This window comes from Ornithorhynchus anatinus, chromosome 4, assembly GCF_004115215.2.
Source record: "Ornithorhynchus anatinus isolate Pmale09 chromosome 4, mOrnAna1.pri.v4, whole genome shotgun sequence".
NCBI classification, from domain to species: domain Eukaryota; kingdom Metazoa; phylum Chordata; class Mammalia; order Monotremata; family Ornithorhynchidae; genus Ornithorhynchus; species Ornithorhynchus anatinus.
The window spans coordinates 96,658,244-96,682,300 of NC_041731.1; the positions used below are offsets into that span (position 1 = coordinate 96,658,244).

A 24,057-nucleotide genomic window follows, 5' to 3' on the forward strand; every position below is an offset into this window, starting at 1 on the left:
TTCCTTTGGCTATCATGCTTTCCTGGTTCCTGTTGTTCAGAACAAAGCGGGGCGGGATCACACATGAGGAGTAAGAAGTCATCTCCAAAACTTTATATATCAATATTTTGCTATGGGGGTTGGGTGGCAGGGAGTGGGGGGTGGAAGGGAAGGAAAGCACAGCTTACAGTACCCTTTACGTGGAAAACCAGACTAGTCAAGCCCATGATTGTGCGAAAGCAGAACTGCATTGACACTATGGTGGGATTCTAATGGCTTTTCTGGTTTTACTGACTGTCCTAGGCTAATGGCTATGTAGGGACGGAGCTTTCCCTGCTGGACCCCGACTGCAAAGCCAAGATGAATGGGACCCATTTCATTCTGGAATCTTCCCTGTATGCCTGTGGGACCAGGCGCCGAGCCTCTGCCCCAGGCAGTGTGGTTTACTATAATTCGGTGAGTGGTACCCTGTGGAGCCATCTTCCCCACCTCTGCTGTAAAAATAATAATAATTGTGATGTTTGTTAAGTGCTTACTACATGCCAGACCCTGTACTAAGCACTGGGGTGGATACAAGCAAGTTGGGTTGGACACAGTCCCTGTCCCGCGTGGAGCTCAGAGTCTAAATCCCCATTTTAGAGATGAGGTAACTGAGGCCCAGTGAAGTGAAATGACTCGCCCAAGACCACACAGCAGAGAAATGGCAGAGCCGGGATTAGAACCCATGACCTTCTGACTCCCAGGTTCGTGCTTTTTCCACTATGCCATGTTGCTTCTCGGCACCGAATGTAGATTCATTCAGTCGTATTTATCGAGCACTTACTGTGTGAAGAGCACTGTACTAAGAGCATGGAGAGTACAATTCAGCAATAAAGAGAGACAACCCCTGCCCACGCTGGATTTACAGTCTAGAAGGGGAGAGACAGACAACAAAACAAGTAAACAGACATCAATATAAATAAATATAGAGAAGCAGCGTGGCTCAGTGGAAAGAGCACGGGCTTTGGAGTCAGGGCTCATGAGTTCGAATCCCAGCTCTGCCACTTGTCGGCTGTGTGACTGTGGGCAAGTCACTTAACTTCTCTGTGCCTCAGTTCCCTCATCTGTAAAATGGGGATTAAGACTGTGAGCCCCACGTGGGACAACCTGATTCCCCTATGTCTACCCCAGCGCTTAGAACAGTGCTCGGCACACAGTAAGCGCTTAACAAATACCAACATTATTATTATTATTAAATATAATTATAGATATATATATAAGTGCAGTGGGGCAGGGAGAGGAGATAGCCAAGGGAGCGAATTGAGGCAACGCCAAGGGGAGGGGGAGCTGAGGGAAAAGGGGGTTTAGTCTGGGAAGGCCTCTTGGAGGAGGCGAGCCTTCCGTAGGGCTTTGAAGGTGGAGGAAGAGTGATTGTATGGCAGATTTGAGGAGAGAGGGCATTCCAGGCCAGAGGTAAGATGTGGGCCAGGGGTCAACAGTGGGACAGGCTAGCACGAGGCACAGTGAGAAGGTTAGCACCTGAGGAGTGCGGAGTGTGTGGGCTGGAATGGAGAAAGAGAGAAGGGAGGTGAGGTAACAAGGGGCAAGGTGGTGGAGAGCTCTGAAGCTAATAGTGAGGAGTTTTTGTTTGATACGGAGGTTGATCACAGGAGATTTTTGAGGGGAGGGGAAGACATGCCCAGAAATGTTGGACTTTAAGCATGGGCCCATGGGCTCGTGGCCTAAAATAATATGGGTAACTGAGCACCGAGCAGTGCTTTCGGGTAAATGTTAGGTTAGGGTTATGTTGGTGAGTCTAGGGATATTTCTGTGGACTCTGGGGAAATTTCTGAAACCTAAAGATGTAGGAAAATTATTTGCACATCTTATTTTAGCTCCTTGTAAAGTTATGAGGGGGCAGGGCCCCATTATTAATCGGGACAAGGAGTGGAAATAGAAAAAGACACGTGGCTTTTCAATTTGGCTTAGTTCATGTCAGTCAATCAAATGAACCCTTATTGTACTAAATGCTTGTGAAAGTACAGTGTAATATAATTGGTAGCCACGTTCCCTGCCTACAGCAAACTTACAGACTAGAAGGGAATACAGACATTACTGTAAATAAATAAAGTAGGGATATATATGTAAGGGCTATGGGGCTGAGGGATGGGTGAATAAAGGGTGCAAATCCAAGAGCAAGGATGACACAGAAGGGAGTGGGAGAAGAGGAAATGAAGGTTTAGTCAGGGAAGACCTCTTGGGAGAGATGTACTTTTAATAAGGCTTTGAAGGTGGGAAGAGTGATCATATGTCGGATACGAAGAGGGAGGGCATTCCAGGCCAGAGGCAGGGTGTGGGCGAGAGATCGATGGCAAAATAGCATCATAGTCATCTATTTTCTTTTTTGTGATACTTATTAAGCACTTCCTCTGTGCCAAGCACTGTACTAAGCACTGGGGTAGATTCATTCAATCGTATTTATTGAACACTTACTGTGTGCAGAGCACTGTACTAAGTGCTTGGAAAGTACAAAGATAGGTTGGATGCAGTCCCTGTCCCATGTGTCTTTTTAGGCTCTCTGGGTACTCTGTATTAGTTTCCCCCAGTCTTCCAGAAAAAGATGCTAAGTGTAAAATTTATTCTGTGGTTGTGGTTTGGAGGAAAAAAAAAAGATAAAATCAAGAGGGTCTTTGAGAGGAAACTAGTCACCTTAAGAAACAACCTATTAAATAATCTAGTATAGTTGGGAAATCTACTCTGTTTCTAAAAGCCTTCAGAAAAGATGGTGCCTCAGTCCAAACCCCTTCCACCCCCACCTTTCTCTCTTATTGTATCTTCCCACTGTCTGCCGACCTTACCTGCACTGACAAAAGATTTGAGTTGTCCAGATCTCCAGGTAAATATTCAGTGCCCATTACCATGTATAAAAACTAGGTACCTTGGCACTCGTGGGAGTATGATACAGTTGGTAGAAGTGATCCCTACTCTCCAGGAGCTTATAGTCTAATTGGGGAGACTGACAGGTAAGGGAAGCAACCCAGTAAGGATATCTAAGTGTTGGGAGAGTGGGGTACCTAAGTGTTTTATGGGGCTGGGACCAATTGCGTGGGAGAGGCAGTAGAAGTGAAAATGGGCAGTCAGTCCGAATCAAATGGCAAAGCGTCTTGGGAATCAATGGGTCATCTGTTCCTAACCGACATATAGTTCCATTTAGTACCTGTAATTAGGTAGCACGAGGCATTTTGCAACATTGGGCAAATTCCATCTTCCCTTCCAAATCCTCTGCTCCACCTTACTTTCCCATCAAAGCCCTTGCCACTGAAGCCTGCAACCTGGGTGTGAACCTTTCCTTCTCCCTTCTTTCATCACTTATATTTAGTCTGGTGCATTTTTCTCCACCCTGTTTCCCGGATCAGCCCTTACATTTCATTCGGTAGTATTTATTGAGTGTTTACTGTGTGCAAAGCACTATATAACAACAAACAGATACATTCCTACCCACAGTGAACTACATTTCCATCCAAATGGCCCCAGGTGCTGTCCAGACACTTATTCCATCCCAGTTTGACTATTGCAATCAGCCTCCTTGATGTGTGGCTTAGTGGCAAGAGCCCGGGCTTGGGAGTCAGAGGAGCTGGGTTCTAATCCCAGCTCTGCCTCTTGTCTGCTGTGTAACCTTGGGCAAGTCACTTAACTTCCCTGGGCCTCAGTTGCCTCGTCTGTAAAATGGAGATTAAAAGTGTGAGCCCCACCTGGGACAACGTGATTACCCTGTATCTACCCCAGCGCTTAGAACAGTGCTTGACACATAGTAAGTGCTTAACAAATACCATAATTATTATTATTATTATCTCCCTGCCTCCAGTCTCTCCCCTCTCCAGTACAAGCTTCACTCTGCTCCCTGGACCATTTTTCTGAAGCATTCGCCACATTTCTTTCTTCCCCTACCCTCACCCAAGTATCTTAGCTACCTTCTAATCCACCCAAGTGTCACTTCAGCACCACCTATGCACTGGTGTCCTCAGAGTCACCTGTAGCATTTATTTATATAACTTCAAATCCTATTACTTCAGCACAAACTCGTATACATTTCCCCTTATCTTTCTTCCTCCTATTTGTAAATCATCTACATGTCTGTCTCCCCTCCTCGACTGTAAGCTCCTGAAGGACAGAGATCAAAACTATTCAAGCTCTCTAATCTCCCAAGCTCTTGATACAGTTTTCCATGCTCAATAATTACTATTGATGAGATTGCTATCGTGTGGCCCTCTAGAGCCCTGACTTTTCCCAAATACTTCCTGGGGATGGTTCTGACCTAGGTTGAGTTTATAGAGTATAATTACTTAGTGCTGTAGTCTTTATATATATATATATATATATATAATATAAAGACATATATATATGTGTCTTTATATATACATATATATGGTATTTGTAATCAATCAACCAATCAATGGCATTTACTATGCACTGAGCACTGTACCTAGCACTGGAGAGAGTATATGCCAGGTACTGTACTAAGCTCTGGGGTAGATAAAAGCTTAAATTGAATACGGTCCCCATCCCATATGAGGCTCAAAGTCTTATTCTCCATTTTTCAGATGAGGTAACTGGGGCACAGAGAAGTTAAGTGACTTGCCCACAGTCACACAGCAAACAGGTGGGCAAGGAGCCTGTTCCCTAAACTGGCTCCCTTTCCCAGAATGAGCCCAGCAGCTGTTCTTTCAGGGATCATCATTAGATCATTTTTCCCCCCAGCTGATAGATGCCACAGATTAGTAATTTTGGGCAAATTCCACCTTGGTTGTCCCTAACATCAGTTCTATTTCTTCTCAGAATTGGCTCTATGGTCCTGAATAAACTGGTTCTTACTCCATCCTTGTGTTGCTTTTCATCTTTGAGCGGTGACCTTGGCGAGCATTAAAAATTCAGAGATAATGCAAAACCTAAGGACAGTTAAGGTTGCACTCCTTTTTGGTTAAAATGGATTAAATATTCAGCTGTTCCCTTCATCTTGAGGTGTCGAGGTAGGAAGAGAGAAAACAGAGATGATTGACAGAGGGGAAGAGGGAACAAATTGAGGGCAGTGATTAGTCCAAATCTTGTGGAGGTAACTTCTGGCTAGTCTTGGATTAGATTCTTAATTGGAGGCTAAAAAAGATATTTGTCCTTTAAAGACATTTTCTTAGAGGGATTGCAAGGAGCAGGGGAGATCATTGTGATATTATTACCCAGAATACTTTTCTGAGGTGTGGAGCATTTTGTTGCTCTCTATTTCCAGGAGGGGGAAATTGCAGGGTTTTTTAAAATGCAGGAATCCCAGGAGACTACTCTAAAAAATCCCTTTGCAAAAATAATGTTCAAGAGTTTCTATTTTCATTTTATTTAGTTTGTTGCCAACACCTCTCAGGGGTAAAGTCAGTGCTATTTTAGAGTGAGTCCATACCATGACCTATTGGTACTCTTCTCCCTCTGCATGGAGCAGAAACTCCTTACCACCCACTTCAGGCTCTCCACCAGCTCTTCCCATCTCACATGTCCACTCCCTTCACCTGCTTCTGCTCAGATTGCTCTCTTCAATACTTCCAACATCACCCAACTGTGGCTCCCTCTTGATTCTTCCATCTCCAACCTCTTGCTCATGCTGTTCCTTGTGTCTTTAAATTCCTTCCTTCCCCTTGTTCCTTCCTTCCCCTTGTATTTTCCTCTACCAAGGACTTAGTACAGTGTTCTGCACACGGTAAGTGTTCAGTGCATGCAATAATAGTGATGATGATAAGCGCTTAGTGTGTATCAAGCACGGTTCTAAGTGCTGGGGTAGATACAAGCTAATGAGGTTGGACACAGTCCCTGGCCTACATTGGGGTCACAGTCCTAATCTCCATTTTTATAGATGAGGTAACTGAGGCTCAGAGAAGTTAAATGACTTGCCCAAGTTTACACTTCAGACAAGTGGTGGAGCTGGGATTAGAACCCAGGTCCTTCTGATTATTAGGCCCGTGCTCCTTCCCTACACACCACTGATTGGTTTATTGACTGATTCCCCCCTCTTCTTAAAATCCACCAGACCACACCTCTGATGATAGTCAAACCTTCCTAAAAGCCCACCATCACCTTCTCTAATTACCAATACCCAAATCACATTCACCCCAACACCAACCAGAGCACTTATTTGTTTTTATCCTCAGCCTTTATCCACCTATGAAGATCTTTGATTTGAAATTTATTTGTACATTCAATTACTGAAACAGCTATTTCATCTTGATACCTTTTGCTACTGCTTGTGATAGTCTTAATCTTTCTCCTGTCCCTACTCTCAGAAAGTAATTCTTCTCTAGCTATCCATTCCACCCATTAGACTCCTGGAAGGCAGGGTATGTCTATTTGGTTGCTGTGACACTCTCCCAAGCATTCTGCCTTTTGCGTTACACTCGGTAGGCTTTCAGTAAGTGCCTATAATAATGGCCACAGAGTGTGATGTGCCATTTTCTTCTAATTCCTCTTTGTGTTTCTCCTCTCTATAGATTGTCATCCAGGTGTCTTCTCTGAGTGACAGCAGTGGATGGCCAAACGATTATGAAGATTTGGAGTCTGGTGATAATGGATTTCCAGGGGATGCTGATGAAGGAGATAGTCCCTTCTTGAGCAAGCCTGAAATTGTTGTGGTACGTATCTGGTTTCACCGGGTGGTTTGTGGCCAGTTTTGTTTTGTGGTTAATTCTCATTAGAAGCGGCGGTAAAATAAAATCGCTATAAGATTGGATCTCTCTCCCTTCCTTTACCTGGTGCTGCACGTTTTCCTAATGTCCTCTGCTTTTTCCAGTTTAATTGCACACGACGGCAGGCAGGGATTCCGGATGGCTCTCACAATTCCTTCTTGTTGCCATCTGAACCTCACGCCAGGAATGTCACCTTCAACATGGAGCTGTATGCAACTGACCTCTTCCGGGTTCCAGTGCAGGGACTCTTCTCTGTGGCCGAGAATGGGCCCATTTATGTTGAGGTAAGAAAACAAAGGCAGCCAACCTTGAGCTGTCTAGCTGTGTTTATTGAAAAATCTGAGTTACTTCTTTACTAGCTATCAATAGCAAAGCTATCAGCTTTGTGTGGACAAACAGTCAGATAGTTTTAGAAAGAGGGGAATCTGAGGGTTAAGCTAAGTGGAAAGAATGCTGCAGGGAGCAGGGCAAAAAAATTGGCAAAACAGAAACCTTACTAATAAAGTCTCATGGCTGCTCAGTCCTGAATATTTATGCAGCAGCAGTTAGTGTCAATCAAAGTTACTCTTAAATCTTGCAGTGGCTGAATCTCTCTGAAAAGTGACCTTGGGCCAGTAATAAAGAACATTGATTTTGTATGTTGGACTCCATGTAGACGAGAATAGGGAAGAGAAGTTTGATTTAGTGTAGTCTGGTAAATTGTTGTATTAGTTCAGGTTTTTCTCATGCCTACTCTTTCTGTGCTTTCCCTGTTCTGTTTTCCCCCCACCTCCTCCTTCCCTCCTTTCTGCACGCAGACTCTGTTCTCTTACTCCTGATCAATCAATCAATGGGATTTATTGAACCCTTGCTGTGAGCAGAGCATTATTTTAAACACTTGGAAGAGTACAGTAGAGTTGGTAGATGTGATTTCCCGCTCACAAAAAGCTTATAGTCTGTATGAGGAGACAGACATTAAAATAAATTACAGATAGGGGAAATAGTAGAGGATATGTACATACATGTTATAGGCTAAGGTGAGTATCAAAGTGTTCATTTCCATATTAGATTTACTGCTGCAAGCTCTAGGGGAACTGAGATACACTGAGACTGGCTAGCAGTGACTAGGTAAAATGGGTTTTGATTTCAGGATGTTTAATGTTATAAAAAGAAACTCCTAGGAAAGTACTAGAGGTCCCAAAAGAGGAGGTTAGTGAGGAGTAATGATTGCCTCACTTTAGATAAAGTGATACTGCTCTAAAACTCTTGTGACTTGCTGCCTATTTGTTAGCCCCAGCTTGACCACACTTATGTATATATCTTTAAATGATATAGTTTAAATGACTTATTTATGTTAACATCTGTCTCCCCCTCTAGACGGTAAGTTCGTTACAGGCAGGGGACGTGTCCACTCATCCTGATGTATTATACTCTCCCAAACGCTTAGTACAGTGCTCTGCACATAGTAAGTGCTAAATAGATACCATTAATCGACGGATGGATTCACTTTGGAAAGCACTGGGAGTTGTCATCGTCAAGCTAGAACAGCCCTAGAACGTCTTCCCTTCACGTAGGACCATTTGGAGGGGAGAAGAGATTCGTGTACACAGAGGGCAGGGCGAGGGTTCCTAAAATAATGATGGTATTTATTAAGTACTTACTATGTGCCAAGCACTGTTCTAAGTGCTGGGACAGCCGGATCAGAAGCCGAGGGCAAGAGAAGAGTCTTTTTTAGAGTAGGGCACCTAATAGATACTCAAATGCTGTGGATTGGTCATGCAGGCGGGGTGTCTCATGCTCCAAGAAAATCTGGATTGAGAGCATGCGTGTTGGGAACTTGCCTTGCTCTCTAGCACATGTGCTCAGTTGCTGGAATTACAAGTTTTGGAAGTATCGGAGACCTTAAGACCCCCTTCTCATTCTCCATCGCAAAATTAGCCAACCGCAGCCATAGGGATGTAAGAGATTTTGAAATAAGACATCAAATGAATCAATCAGAGGTATTTATGGAGCACTTGCTATGTGTAGAGCACTGTACTAAATGCTTGGGAGAATACAGCAGAGGTGGGAGATGTTTCCTGACCACACTAGAGAGGGAGATGGACATTAGAATCAATTATGGATATGTACATACTTGGTATGGGGCATACCCTGACAGGGGCAGAGAACATCTGAGAGGGATGTGTTTTTGTTGGTTAATTATGTCAGCTATTGTTTAGCCTACAGAAATCTATGCAAGTTGTGAGGATTTCACTCTGCCCATCCTTTATGGGAGGCATAGCAGCTGTTTTTGATTAAGCCATTATATAGCATTAGCTATACTACTTATGTTGTCAAATAATAATGATTATAACAATGATTCTTTTGAAATGTGGTATTGGAGAAGGCTTTTCTGAATACCATAGATTGCCCGAAAGACAAACAAATGGATTTTGGAGCAAATTAAACCAAAGTGGTCTTTGGAAGGCCAAATGACTCGACTTAGATTAGCATATTTTGGACACATAATCAGGAGGATTAATTCTCTGGAGAAGACACTAATGGTAGGAAAAGACCAGGGAAAACGTGGAAGAGGCAGAACGGCAGCTAGATGGATAGAGACCGTAACGATAATAATGGAAGAACCGTTAGAAAGGTTGCGGATTAGGGCAGAGGACAGGACGTTCTGCAGAAAGTATATCCATGGAGTCGCCATGAATCGGAAATGACTCAATGGCACTTAATAAAAATAATAATTTGTTAAGCACTTACTACGTGTCAAGTATTGTTCTAAGGGCTGGGCTAATAATAATAATGATAATGTTGGTATTTGTGAAGCGCTTACTATGTGCAGAGCACTGTTCTAAGCGCTGGGGTAGACACAGGGGAATCAGGTTGTCCCACATGGGGCTCACAGTCTTAATCCCCATTTTACAGATGAGGGAACTAGATACAAGGGCATCGTCTCAGACACAGTCGCTTGTCCCACATGGGACTCACGGTCTCAATAGGAGGGAGAACAGGTATCTGCTCTCATTTATTCAATCATATTCATTGAGCGCTAACTGTGTGCAAAGTACTGTACTAAGCACTTGGGAGAGTACAACGTAACCATTTTACAGTTGAGGCACAGAGAAGTTAAGTGACCTGCCTGAGGTCACACAGTCAGCAAGTGGCAGAGCTGGGATTAGAACCCAGGTACTCTGTTTCCCGGACCTGTGGCTTTTTTACCAGGCCACACTATGGAATACATGCTATGCATTTAGATATGGTCAGTTATTTACAGCTATATTGCTGAACTTTAAGGAATCTCCTCGTAATTTACAGCTCTTATGTTCAGAGGGAAGCACAATAACCGTCACTCAGGGCAAGGAGGAAAAAAATACAGGAGATTTAAATGGACCTCTAGACTGTTAGCCTGTTGTGGCCAAGGAATATGTCCATCAACTCTGTTCTAATGTACTCTTCCAAGTGCTTAGTGCACTTCTCTGCACACAGTAAGCACTCAATAAATACAACTGGAGAAGTGTCTTGGATAGATAGTCAATTCCAAATCATGACCCTGGCAGTGCTTCAGAGATTAGCATTCTAGACTGTTGGTATTTCTTCAGCACTTACTACGTGCAGAGCACTGTTCTAAGCGCTGGGGGAGATACAGGGTAATCACGTTGTCATTCTAGACTGTTATCAGAGGTTGTGCATTCCTCCAATAACTCAGTGCCACAAACACTGGGTCAATCCCCATTTTACAGATGAGGTAATTGAGGCACAAAGAAGTAAAGTGACTTGTCCAAGACAATACAGCAGACAAATAGTGGAGCTGGGATTAGAACCCATGACCTTCTAAGCTCACCTAGGAGGCAGTGTAGCCTAGTGGGACGAGCCTGGGGCTGGAAGTTAGGAGACTCAGGTTCTAGTGTCATCTCTGCCACTTGCCTTCTATAGGTCCTTGTCAAGCCACTTTACCTTCTTGTGCTTCAGTTTTAATAATCACAACAATAATAATAATAATGATGGCATTTAAGTGCTTACTATGTGCAAAGCACTGTTCTAAGCGCTGGAGAGGGTACAAGGTGATCAGGTTGTCCCACGTGGGGCTCACGGTCTTAATCCCCATTTTACAGATGAGGTAACTGAAGCACAGAGAAGTTAAGTGACTTGCCCAAAGTCACACAGCTGACAAGCGGCTGAGCTGGGATTTGAACCCATGACGTCTGACTACCAAGCCCGTGCTCTTTCCACTGAGCCACGCTGCTTCTCTACAGTTTTCTCCTCTGCAAAATGGGGAGAAAATACCCGTGCTGCCTCCATCTTAGAATGTGAATCCCACATAGAGAAACAGCAAGGCCTAGTTGAAACAGCACAGGCCTGGGAGATAAAGGACCTGGGTTCTAATTCTGACTTTGATAATTGCTTGCTGTGTGACCTTGGGCAAATTGCTTAACTTCCCTGTGCCTCAGTTTCCTCAGTTTTTAAAAGGAGATTCAATTCTACTCCATCCTGCTTAGCATGTGAGCCCCATAATAATAAGGTATCTGTTAAGCGCTTACTATGTGCCAAGCACTGTTCTAAGCACTGGAGTAGATACAAGGTAGCCAGGTTGTCCCTTGTGGAACTCACAGACTTAATCCCCATTTTAAAGATGAGTTAACTGGGGCACAGAGAAGTTAAGTGACTTGTCCAAGGTCACACAACAGACAAGTGGCAGAGCTGGGATTAGAACCCATGTCCTCTGGCTCCCAAGCCCACGCTCTTAATAATGTTGGTATTTGTTAAGCGCTTACTATGTGCAGAGCACTGTTCTAAGCACTGGGGTAGATACAGGGTAATCAGGTTGTCCCACGTGAGGCTCACAGTTAATCCCCGTTTTACAGATGAGTTAACTGAGGCACAGAGAAGTGAAGTGACTTGCCCACAGTCACACAGCTGACAAGAGGCAGAGCCGGAATTCAAACCCATGACCTCTGACTCCCAAGCCTGGGCTCTTTCCACTGAGCCACGCTGCTTCTCTTGCCACTAGGCTATGCTGCTTCGCTATGTGGGCCGTTTTTCGATGTCTAACCTGATGAAACTTGTATCTACCCCAGTGCTTAGAACAGTGTTGGACACCTAGTAAGTGCTTAACATGCCATTAAAAAAAAAAAGAGACAAGCAGACAGATCTAGCCTAGGTAAGTTCCTCTGATCTGTAAGTTCCTTGTGGGCAGTGACTGTGTCTACCAACTCTCTGGTATTGCATTCTCCTAAGCGTAGAATATACAAAGTAAGGGCTCCCTAGATACCATCGATGGATACAGGAAGGAGGAACTCAAACAATTCCAAATGACATGTTTGATCCCGGATTAAGTTTTGTCAGATGGAGAACCCTATAAATCCTGAGTTTCCAACTGAGCTCAGATTTGTTGGGATTTTAATTCTATTTACCCTCAGCCAAACACAATTTCCTGTTTTAAAAGATTTAACAAGGCTTGGATCTAGCCCATACAAGTGTTTTGGAAGAATAAAGGGTATATGAACCGGAAACATTTTCAGATTAGATTTCCCTTGAAATACCCATGGGTTTAAAAGTGAAGGGAGAGGGCTTGGCAAAGCCCGAAAGAGACCTGTGAACAGGTTGCAACTCTTTGCCAAACCCGAGAGCAACTGGGTTGCCCCATCCATTATAAAAAGTATTAGATGTGGGCTTTTTGCCTCCTTCCAGTCAGAGGGATCTTTGAATCAGCTGTGAGAGGAAAAAGACCTCAATTGTAGAGTGTTTTCAACAGACTACTACTTTCCACAAGTCTTGATCTCAACCCCTTTCGTTGCTTAAATAAACTCTGAATTCTCCACTCTGCTCTTTGAGGACTTAATTTTTTTTAGTAACACAACTACAAGGACATGAGCAGCAGTAGTTTTTTTTTCCCCTGATATTTTATTTATTTGGGAAAATTCAATTTCAAGTAAGAAAGATACTGTATATTCATTCAGTAGAACTTTATTAGTTCCAATCAGTCCTCTTTACTGGATCCTTCTATTGGGATCCTCCATTTCCGCCAAAAACCAGCAGGCTCTGACCTAGACTGTGGAAACCAAGCTTCAGAAGGGCCGGAGTTATACAGAGGGAGCTGGGGAGGGACACCCAAAACTTTCAAGCTCTAGTTTTCCAATGGAAAACTTACAGGCATGTTTAGAAAAAAGACCAATACTATGGACACCAAGAAGAAAAGTTTAAGACTAGCCTAAGCCCACCCAAACGAACGGTTCCATAATAATACTGCATTTTTAGAAAGTATTTCTACGATACAGACTCTTCAGTTCAGACAGCATCACTTTCTACTTCCTCTTTCAGTCCAACTTAGGTTTTGCTGTACTGGATTTTGAAGTTGGGATGACTGAAGTACTAAGAAGTTCAGGGATTTCCCAGTTTGGATTTTAATCTTTCTGTCTTTCGATTAGTCAGAGTTAGATTGAAAACATCTTTTTGAACGGATAGATCATTATTTATCAAGAGCACGAGGGTGCCAACCCATGATGTTATTGGCTCATTACCAAATTTGTAATTCTTTTTTGTTGTTCCTAGGTTTCTGTCACTAAGGCCGACCGAGAACTGGGATTTGCCATCCAAATGTGCTTTATCTCTAAGTATTCCAACCCTGATAGAATGTCTGATTACACCATCATCGAGAACATATGTCCTAAAGATGAATCTGTGAAATTCTATAATCTCCAGAAAGTCAACTTCCCTTTACTACATGCGCAGGTGGAAAGAAAGCGATTTAGCTTTGTGTTTAAGCCAGTCTTCAACACGTCATTGCTCTTCCTTCAGTGTGAGCTAACCCTGTGTACAAAGAAGGAAAGAGGAACCCAAGGATTACCCAAGGTCAGTGTTGGTCAGATCTCTTGTTGGACTTCTAGAGCTCAAAAAAAAAATGAGAAAAAATTGGAGGAACAGATGAATTGCCTTGCAAGTTTACATTTATATTTTGGCAATATGAATGTTATCATTGTCCTGAAAGTTTCATAAAGTTTTATTGATTGAATTTTGACGGTACACAGTTTTTCCTTCGGTTGTATTGAGTAGTACTTTACAAGTGATTAATCGAATCTGTTTTCCATTGAGGGAGTGGTCTGGCTTTATGCTATTCAGATAGCAATTGGTGCCAAAATTACACATCAGACTAAAGGATAACTCCCGGGTTAGCCTGGATTTTTCCAAACTGAGATTTCCATTTGCAATTGTTCTTGCCGTCCGCTGTTAGGATTATAAGGTCGACTTGTCTCAGGAGAACTTCCAAGGGAAACTAGTAAATATTTGAATTTTATTTTCTGGATTTCATTAAAGTTATCATACTAGGCTAGTCTAAGATCACAGCCATTTGAAATTAACGTACTTGGATCATTATATAGAACTGTTGCCAACTCCCAAGGTTGTTTGTGTTAATTATAGTTTAGTCTCTCTGACCTTGAGTGTGTTCTAGGTATGTTGTCCAGTGCCCGTGATAGGCACACACTCCATAAACTGATATCAGAAATCTTTTGAGGTCACTTATAACACACACTCTCTAAAAGACATAGAATATAACTATAGCCTCTGTTAAAAAATTTAAATGCTCTACAGCAAGTCTCCAGACTGTAAGCTTGTTGTGGGCGGAGAACATGTCTGCCGACTCTATTGGTAATGTACTCTCCCAAATGCTTAGTACAGTGTTCTGCACGGAGCGTGACTTAATGGAAAGAGCACGGGCTTGGGAGTCAGAGGTCTTGTGTTCTAATCCTGGCTCCACCACTTGTCAGCTATGTGACTTTGGGCAAGTCTCAACTTTTCTGTGCCTCAGTTACCTCATCTGTAAAATGGGGATTAAGACTGTGAGCCCCACCTGGGACAACCTGATAACCTTGTATCTCCCTCAGTGCTTAGAAAGGTGCTTAGCACATAGCGCTTAACAAATACCGTTATTATTATTATTACACTAAGTGCTCAGTAAATACCACTGATTGACGAGTCTCATGAACTGAAGAGCCGCAAACCAAAAATAAGCTATAACCGTGAAATGCAGATAATAATAGTTACGTGTGGTATTTAAGCACCTACTATGTGTCAAGAACTGTACTGAATGCTGGGATAGATATACGATGATAAGGTCCCATAAGGGGCTCACAGTTTAAGTAATGGGGAAAACAGGAACTGAATCCCCATTTTGTAAATGAAGAAACTAAGGCACAGAAAAGTCAAGTTACTTACCCGAAGTCACACAACAGACAACTGGCTGGAGACAGGATTAGAACCCAGGTCTTCTGACTTTCAGACCTAAGTTCCTTCCACTAGGCCACAGTGCAGAACAAACGCAGGTTCTTTAACCAATATGTTGAGCAGGTATTGCCCGGTTGGGCTGGGCAAAGTGGTGAGTGGAAGTGGCAAGTGAGAAACTGGGGCTGGGTGTGGGGTTAGGATGGGGTTGGGTTCTGCCCACGGGGCCTGTGCAGGAATCAAATAGGCAGAGCATGATGCAGTCGGGGACACAGGGGTATTGCAGAATTGTCTCTGTTGCCGAATTGTACATTCCAAGCGCTTAGTACAGTGCTCTGCACACAGTAAGTGCTCAATAAATACGATTGAATGAGTGAATGAGCTGTCCGAACTAGTCTGTAAGCCCGGTGCGGACAGGGATTGTTTCTCTTGCTGAATTGTACTTTCCAAGCACTTAGTACAGTGCTCTGCACACAGTAAGTGCTCAATAAATCCGATCGAATGAATGAATGAGAATGGGCAAGATTTGCCTTGAAAATACTAAATAACAATTATCCTTGTTAGCCCTTACTGTGAGCCAAGTACTGTACCGAGCGCTCAAGGACTACATATAACAGAGTTGGTAAATGTGTTCTCTGTCCATATGGCACTCAATGTCCAGAGAGGGAGGATGACGTGAAAATAAATTCTGGATATGTACCTAAGTGCTGTTGGATTGAGGGTGTGGGGAATAAAGGGTTCACTTTTGCTGTTTCTCCAGTCTAGAACTCCCTTCCCACATCAGACAGTGTCCAAGTACCCTCACTTTCAAGTCCCACCTAAAATTCTGGATCCTCCAACAAGCTTTTCCCAGTTAATTACCCAGCACCCTGAGCCTTATCGTCAGCCATCTCTAAGAGTGATGGTATTTCTACTACGTGCCAGGCACTGCACTAAGCGCCGGGGTGGATACGAGCAAGTCCGCGTCCCATGTGGATCTCACAATCCCATGAGGTAACTGAGGCGCAGGGAAAGTGAAGAGACTTGCCCAAGGTCACAGGGCAGACAAGTGGCGGAGCCGGGATTAGTACCCATGACCTTCTGACTCCCTGGCACGTGCTCTATCCGTTATTCCATGCTGCTTCTAGCATCTCTAGCACTTGGATATGTAATTATACCCTTCTGAGAACTCGTGTATTTGCATTATTTATTTTTTTTTACCTGAAAAGATTTTTATATTTATCTCCTCCGTTTGCGTAAGAACTCCATGCCGGGCAGGAAGCGTGTCACTTCCTTGTTCTGTACTTCCAGAGGTCCCAGTGCAGTCCACCACACCAAATGGGCTCAATAAATCCTACTACTATTGATTCACTGGTTGGTATAAAAAGGAAATGGGCTTGTTAATTTAATTTTACTTCTAAGCTTGGACATTTGCCTGAGTTGTTTAAAGGAAAAAAGGTTTAATATTTTTATAGCCTTGCATCAAGTTTTCAGAACATATCACAAATCAGTAAACATGGGATATATACATATATACACACACGTATCTTCTAATAAATTAGCACCTGATCTCAGTTTTTACAACTGAGCTCAAATTCCATGGCTGAGTCGGATGAAGTTTGATTTTGCCGCCACGTTCTAAGTCGACTCTAGACTAATTCAACAGTCCCCTTGACTCAGTACAGAGAAATCCAAATGCACAAATTTCCACATGGACTACAAATAGCTGGCATGTCCCAAACCTGGCTTCTGAATGCCAAATCCACCGTACGACATGAATTCTTGATGGGACACTGCGAACTATGTTGATGCCCGAAAACTTTAAAAGGAGAATTATGATGAAATAGAATAGGCTGCTAAAACTCCCAGGCACTGTTTTTATTTTTTGAGCACAGGCCATACACCAATATCTGCATCTCGAAATGCAGCTGAGAATACATTTCCCCTGCCAGTATAATTCACAGATTGTTTGGGTTTTTCGATAACACACAAATCTCCTGTTTCTCTTCAGTGAATGTCACTGAGCCACACAGATAATGAAGCAGCTGCTCTGGCCGCGAGGTTTTGATTTGGAGCGAATCCTTGACCCTCCACTTGTTTTTCCTTCAGTGCATTCTTCCTGATGAAGCCTGCCTCTCTCTGGACGCTGCCACGATCTGGGCCATGATGCAAAACAAGAAAACGTTCACCAAACCGCTTGCTGTAATCCCTCACGAAGAGAGAAAAAAAGGTATTCGTTCTAAGCAGAAATGTCAAGATGGGTGCCCAAATTCATTTATTAGTAACGAAAGTAATAATATAAAAAGAATACCGGTACTTGTTTCGTGCTTACTATCAGCCTAGAACTGAACTAAGTGCTGGGGTAGATGGAAGATAACCAGGTTGGACACGATTCCTGTCCCCTACGGGAAGTATCGGGGTTCTAGGATAAAGAGCACAGGATTGAGTCAGGAAACCTGAGGGTTTTAGTCCTGCTTCTTCAAATAACTGTGTGGTCTTGTGTGATTGATTTACGTTGTCCCGGTGGCACTCTCCCAATCTCTCCAGTATCTCCAGCCCCCTTGTGAAATTCACTCTCGTTCATTCTCTCTCTCCTTTAGTGTTAAAGAAAGAATCTCAAAATATGCCTTCGGTTAATTTTGTTGATTCTCCCAACAAACTGAGTATTTTTAGGAGTGCTTATAGTCAATGTGCATTGATTTTTTTTCTACAAACTTTTTATGACGATTTTAATTTTCAAAACCATGGAACAGGTTTGCTAGTTATTTTCAGTAGGGCCTTTTGGGGTGTTGTTATAACAACTAAATTAGTCCTTCAGTGTCATGTGTAAGAAGAAAGAAATTTAAAAAAAATAAATAAATGGTGGTATTTGTTAAGCGCTTACTATGTGCAAAGCACTGTTCTAAGCACTGGCGGATACAAGGTGATCAGGTAGTCCCACGTGGGGCTCACACTTTTCATCCCCCCTTTCCAGATGAGGTAACTGAGGCACAGAGAAGTTAAGTGACTTGCCCACCGTCACACAGTGGGCAAGTGGCAGATCCGGGATTAGAACCCACGACCTCTGACTCCCAAGCCCAGGATCTTTCCACTGAGCCACGTATGGCAAAGTGGGTTTGCAATTGATTCTAGTTTTAATTTTAAAAAATGTCAATACTAACCACTCAACTTTTAATCTGACTTCACCAATTTGGAGAGACAAAATTTTGTTCGTAATACATTTTTGTTATGACGGCCCGTGATTAATAGTGTAATAGCATTACTCCCAGTAATTCATTTTTTTTTTGAGTCTGAAGGTAGTATTTTTCTATGTAACTTCTCTTGTTTGAATACTAATGTAATAATATTCTTTTAAGCTTGGAGTGAGTATTCTATACTTCAGTGGCTCCTTTATCCCCAAAATGGGATAAAATGTTTTATATAAAATAAATGTGCTTATTTAGCAGGCAAGGATGAATGTGGAAGTTTAGGTGATGCTATGTTTTGTACATTTTTAAAAAATCAACATTTCAGCAAAGCTTAGCTTTATGAAGCTGGCAAGACTACACTTAATGTACTCCATTGGCCATTATACTTTAGAAAAAAGTTTTCTGGACTATCTCATCTGCCTGGGCCCCCTTATCTTTCATGTTTTGTTTTGTGGACTATGTAAAACATTTCTTTCTGACATAGGCCAGATACCCTGAGTTTGATCTAAATTTCTTCTCTAAGAAAAAAAATTGCTCATTTACCTTAGCTTATTGACTTGTTTGAACAGTAACGGTATCATAAACATGTACCGTATTAGACTGTTTATTGTCCAGCAGGCCCATCCAAAGCCTCTGTTTACCAGGAATATCCCATAAAATATTTCCCAGAGAAGGGGACCCAATTAAGGATTTTTTTTTTCATACTGTGCACTCTGTATAGCGAGCTGGATTAAAATGGCAAGCTGGAATAGCCATTTCCCTCTCCACCCAGCCGCCTCTGTCTGAACCTTGTCCATCAGTCAGGTGCGTATATTGAGCGCTTACTGTGTGCAGAGCAGTGTACTAAGCTCTTGGAGGAGAACAGTATAACAATGTAGTAGACACGTTCCCTTCCCGCAACGAGCATAAGTAGTTCATGCCCTTCTGGGAGCCGGAGAGATTTGTCTCTCTTTGTGCTAGACAAAGTTTTCCTGATTATCCCCCAGCATTTTTAAGAGAGCAGAGATGGTGCTTTTATGTGACTTGCTCTTCTAAGGCTCTCTACTCTTGAAGCCAGGCAAGGACAAGAGAGGCAGCGTGGCCTAGTGGAGAGGGTCTGGGAGTAGAAGGAGCTGGTTCTATTCCTGGCACTGCCACTTCTCTGCTGTGGAAACTAGAGCAAGTCACTTCACTTTTCTGGGTCTCAGTCACCTCATCTGTAAAATGGGGATTAAGACTGTGAGCCCCATTTGGGATGTAGACTTTGTCTAATCTGGTTAGCTCGTTTCTATACCAGCACTTAATAAAGCGCCAGGCACGTAGTAAATGCTTAAGAAATACCATAATCTCCCTAAAAAAGAGACAGGCACCAGTCTTGGGAAACTTCATTGGCTCTGCAGCCCCACCCCCTTTTTTTTTTTGAATGATGTTCGTCAAGCACTCTTCTAAATTCTAGGGAAGATACAAGTTTATCAAGTTGGACACAGTCCCTGTCCCTCATGGGGCTCACAGTCCAAGTTGGAGGAGAATTTAATCTTCATTTTACAGCTGAGGTAACTGAGACACAGAGAAATTAAGTGATTTGCCCAAGGTCACACAGCAAGCAATTGGCAGAGCTGTGATTAAAACCCAGCTCCTCTGACACTCAGGCCTGTGTTCTTTCTACTAGGCCACATTGCTTCCCTTAGGCCACCCTGCTAATGGACCCATTTCGAGGTTAAATTTTGTCCCTAAATGCCTCAAAGCCAGTGTGTGGTCAGGATTACTTTCCAAGCCATATTACATCTGGCTGTAGCGATTTTCCCTGTCCAAACTGCATCCAAGGCCAGCATCTGATCATCCTCCCTCCAGACTGTAAGCTCACTGTGGACAGGGAAAGTCTTTTATATTTTTATACCGTATTCTGCCAAGAACTTGGTACAGTGCTCTGCACATGGTAAGTGCTCAGTGAATACGATCGAGTGACTGACAGCCAGGTGCTGCCAGAATTGTCCCTCAGAGAGACTCAGCACCATGTTGACAGGGCAATGGGGTGTTTAGCTTGTCTGAGCCCAAGGCTTGCCACTGTCTGAAACTTGTACTCTCGTTTTGCGTAGCAAAGAGGACTCTTAGTACGAGAAAGACGTCAAGCTGAAGATCCTTCAGTCTTTCCCTTTTGCCAGTGTAATTCTGGGAATTTCTGCCCAACTGCCCCAGTTTGGGGGAAGAAATTCCAGTATATTCTGGGAATTTCTGCCCAGCTGCCGCAGTTTTGGGGAAGAAAAGTTTGAGGATCAAAACTAGGGACATTTCTCAGATCAGCCAACTTTAGCCAGAGAAGCAGCATGGCGTGGTGGATATAGCATGGGCCTGGGAGTCAGAAGGTCATGGGTTCTAGTCTCAGCTCCTCCACTTGCCTGTTGTGTGACATCGGGCAAGTCACTTTACTTCCCTGTGCCCGTTTCCTCATCTGGAAAATGGGGATTTGAGACTACGAAACCCCACGTCGGACAGGGACTGTGTCCAAGCCGATTTGCTGGTATCTACCCCAGTGCTTAGTACTGTGCCTGGCACATAGTAAGCACTTAACAATTACCATTATCATTATTATCATTGGGATATTTTGGAAATTTTGAGAATGCCATGGTGGCAGTAAAGGTAGGGGCTCTAAGTACTGCTTTAGTCCCCAAATTAGGAATAGGTGTGGCCTACTGGAAAGACCATGGATCTGGAAGTCGGAGGATCTGAGTTCTAATCCCATCCCTGCCACTTAACCTGCTGCGTGACCTTGGGCAAAGTCACTTCTCTGTGCCTCAGCTCCCTTATCTGCAAAATGGGGATTAAATAGCCATTCTCCCTCCTACGTAGAATGTGAGGCTGACTATCTCGTATCTACCCCAGTGGTAGTTCAGTGCTTGGCACAGAGTAAGCACTTAAATACCACAATTATTAAAGTATTATAAGATTTGTCCAGACACTAGTCCGAGACTTTGGTTTTTCAGGACATCCAGAGTAATGCTGGATTATTTCCAACCTTATTGAAAATGCTCGCCACCTGGTAGAGAAAAGTGCTACATAGTGAGTAGCCTGCAATGGTGAACCCTCATAGAATCAGGCAGTCTTTCTACCCTACCAGAGCCTTGATTGAGGCCATAATGTCCCCTTTGTCCATAGAAATTCTGACCCTGGTATTCACTTTTGCATTTTTTAACATTTCTGGGGCTAAATACAAGGCTATAGAATGTCTCGAACCCATTTAAGCATGACATTTAAGCCTACCCAGGCTATAAAATCGAGTCCAATGGGCATTTTGGATTTTTTTTTAATATTTCATTTTATGATCCGGTGGCAATCCAGACCTCTTAATTTGGTTTTAATTTTGAAAGTGAAAATGTGTAAGATTTGAGTCTGGCTTAAATTAAAGCTACTCAGCTGCTTAAAATGCTTCCAAACCTGAGCCATATCGGGTGATCTAAAAGATTTTTTCCCCCACCCTCTTGTAGTATTTGTTCTCAGGATGCATCAGTAAGGTGTCTGATGTCAGAAAATTGAAAACATGGGGAAACAAATGACAGAACAGGTTCTCTGCTTTAAATACTGTGGTTCAAATTCACGAAATGTTTATTTACTGGACACTGATTCATTCATTCGAGCACTGTACTAAGCACTTGGGAGAGCAGTGTGACAGTGGAAAGAGCACAGGCTTGGGAGTCAGAGGACTGCTATAAATCCCAATGGTCAATCAATCAATCATATTTGAATGTTGCTGTGTGCAGGTGACCACACTAAGGTCATTATGCACTCAGTGTTGTCTCTCAGGATAGAGTCCCAATTTACCCCCCAAAGTACCTCAAAACTGTTTCACCCATCACCCCAACCTACCCAACACACTACCCTCCCCCCACCCCTGTCAGTTTCCCAAATGCATCTGTCAAGATAAGTGTCAGGCCTAGGAGTCAGAAGGACCCAGCTCTGCCACGTCAACTGTGTGACCTTGAACAAGACACTTAACTTCTCTGTGCTTAAGTTACCTCATTTATAAAATGGGGATTAAAATGCAGGACAGGGTCAGTGTAAATGTCAGTAAACGCTGGTGAATTAATTGCTAATGTGTAAAGACCACAGCCATCTTGTTCATAAGAATTATGCCTGGAATCAGGAGGAGGAGATTGGCCAGTTTTGCTGAGATATCTTTCTAAAGACTCTGATCCAAACTGTGACTTATGCAAAAGAAAAAGAAACTTTAGTAGCATTTATTCTGCAACAACAAGAAGGATTAAAAAACAATCTTATCCGTAAACTTAAAGCAAACATTTTTACTCTCCGCTCTCTCTTCCTTTTAACAGTGCAATTTTATTGAAGGATTTAAATGAAGATCAAAATACTGTAGTTGCATGCAAGGGCAATTTGGGATTTTGGAATGCTTTCCAGAGTGTCAAAGGATGGAGACCAGAAATCCTTTATCCTCGGTTCTACAGTGTATGTCTGTTACCGTTTAAACAATTTTGAGAACTCTGGAGCTTTGCTAGGGGAAATAACAACTGTTTCTTCTTAGCTCCGTGCGGAGCATCACATTTTGAGAAATTTCTTCTTAACGTCAATTCATTAAGGATTGAAAGCATTTATTTACATCAAGCAGGGCATTGCAGAAAAAAAAGCCTACATTTTTAATTCATATGTTGGTAAAATGAAACCAGATTTTTGCAGAAACTCAAGGAAAAATAATGGCATAATAAAGCATTCTGTTGGACTGTGGGTGACAAAGCCCAATTATGAGCTATTGGATGGAACAGTTCCCAGAGCTTTGCAGATTTCAAGTATAAGGCACAATAGAGCTTTGACAAGATGTCTTTGTTGTTAGCCAATTGTTCTGCAGGGACTCAAGTGGCCCTTTCTTAAAGAGACTTCTCAAAGGTTAGCCGAACATGAACCCAAGTGCAGCATTTCTTTTAGCTCTGAAGTAGAAAATGTTACGCTGACACGTACGAGCATTTCTAGCCCAATTGTCACTTGTTGCCTACTGTACTTAAATGCAGAATACCAAGCCGTTCTGTGTAACATTTATTTCTATTATAGAACTTTTTCTGTTATACTTGTCCAGTTAAATCCAGTGAGAACAAGGAATATGAAATGATTTGCCTATTAGTATCATCATCTATGGTATTTGTTACACACTTTCTATGAGAAGCAGCATGGCCTAGTGGATAGAGCACTTGCCCGGGAGTCAGAAGGACCTGGGTTCTAATCCCAGCGCCGCCACTTGTCTGCTGTGAGACCTCGGACAAGTCGCTTAACTTCTCTGTGCCTCATTTACTTCATCTGTAAAATGAGGATCGAGACGGAGAGCCCCACGTGGATCAGAGAATGTGTCCAGTCTGATTTGCTTGTATCCACCACAGTGCTTAGTACAGTGCCTGGCACATAGTAAGCATTTAACAAATACCATAAATAATAATAATATTTGCCAGGCACTGTACTGAGTGCTGGGGTAGATAAGAGGTAATCTGGTTGGACACAGTCCATGTCCCACCTGGGGCTCACAGTCCTAATCCCCTTTGAAACAGAAGAAGTAACTGAGGCACGGAAAAGTGAAGTGACTTTGATCACACACTAGACAACTGGCGGAGCTGGGATTAGAACCCGGGTCCTTCTGACTCCCAGGCTTGTATTCTCTTCAATAGTATTTATTGAGTGCTTACTATGTGCAGAGCAGTGTACTAAGCGCTTGGATCGTACAATTCGGCAACAAACAGAGACAATCCCTGCCCAATGACGGGCTTACAGTCTAATCGGGGGAAAATTGAGACAGTGGTTCCACTGGGGCTCAAACCCAGGACCTTCTGCGTGTAAAGCAGATGTGATAACCCCTATACTATGGAACCCACATTAGACAACACTTACAAAAATGTGGAATGCTTTACCTAAAGCTGAGATGCCCCTTAGACTTGGAGCTGGAACTAGAATGCATGCTAGTGGTAAGCGCTTAGTATGGTGCTGAGCGCTTAGTACAATGCTCTGCATACAGTAAGCACTCAATAAATGTGATTGAATGCTTTTGTACTCCCTGC

At 43.0% G+C, this 24,057-nt stretch overlaps 1 protein-coding gene and 1 non-coding gene across 3 annotated transcripts in view; one reads left to right on the forward strand and one right to left on the reverse strand.

Moving 5' to 3' along the window:
• The window catches only part of TGFBR3 (transforming growth factor beta receptor 3), a 264,695-nt gene that overhangs the window by 219,936 nt on the left and 20,702 nt on the right, over nt 1-24,057 (forward strand). For both annotated transcript variants that reach the window (XM_029062681.2, XM_029062680.2), the window contains exons 10-14: nt 283-435; nt 6,483-6,623; nt 6,782-6,961; nt 13,197-13,496; nt 16,953-17,073. In XM_029062681.2, coding sequence (XP_028918514.1) covers nt 283-435; nt 6,483-6,623; nt 6,782-6,961; nt 13,197-13,496; nt 16,953-17,073 — 895 coding nt within the window. The remainder of the gene's footprint in view (nt 1-282; nt 436-6,482; nt 6,624-6,781; nt 6,962-13,196; nt 13,497-16,952; nt 17,074-24,057) is intronic.
• On the reverse strand, nt 23,799-23,871 carry TRNAV-UAC. Its single transcript has one exon. It is a non-coding gene; the product is annotated as a tRNA-Val (tRNA).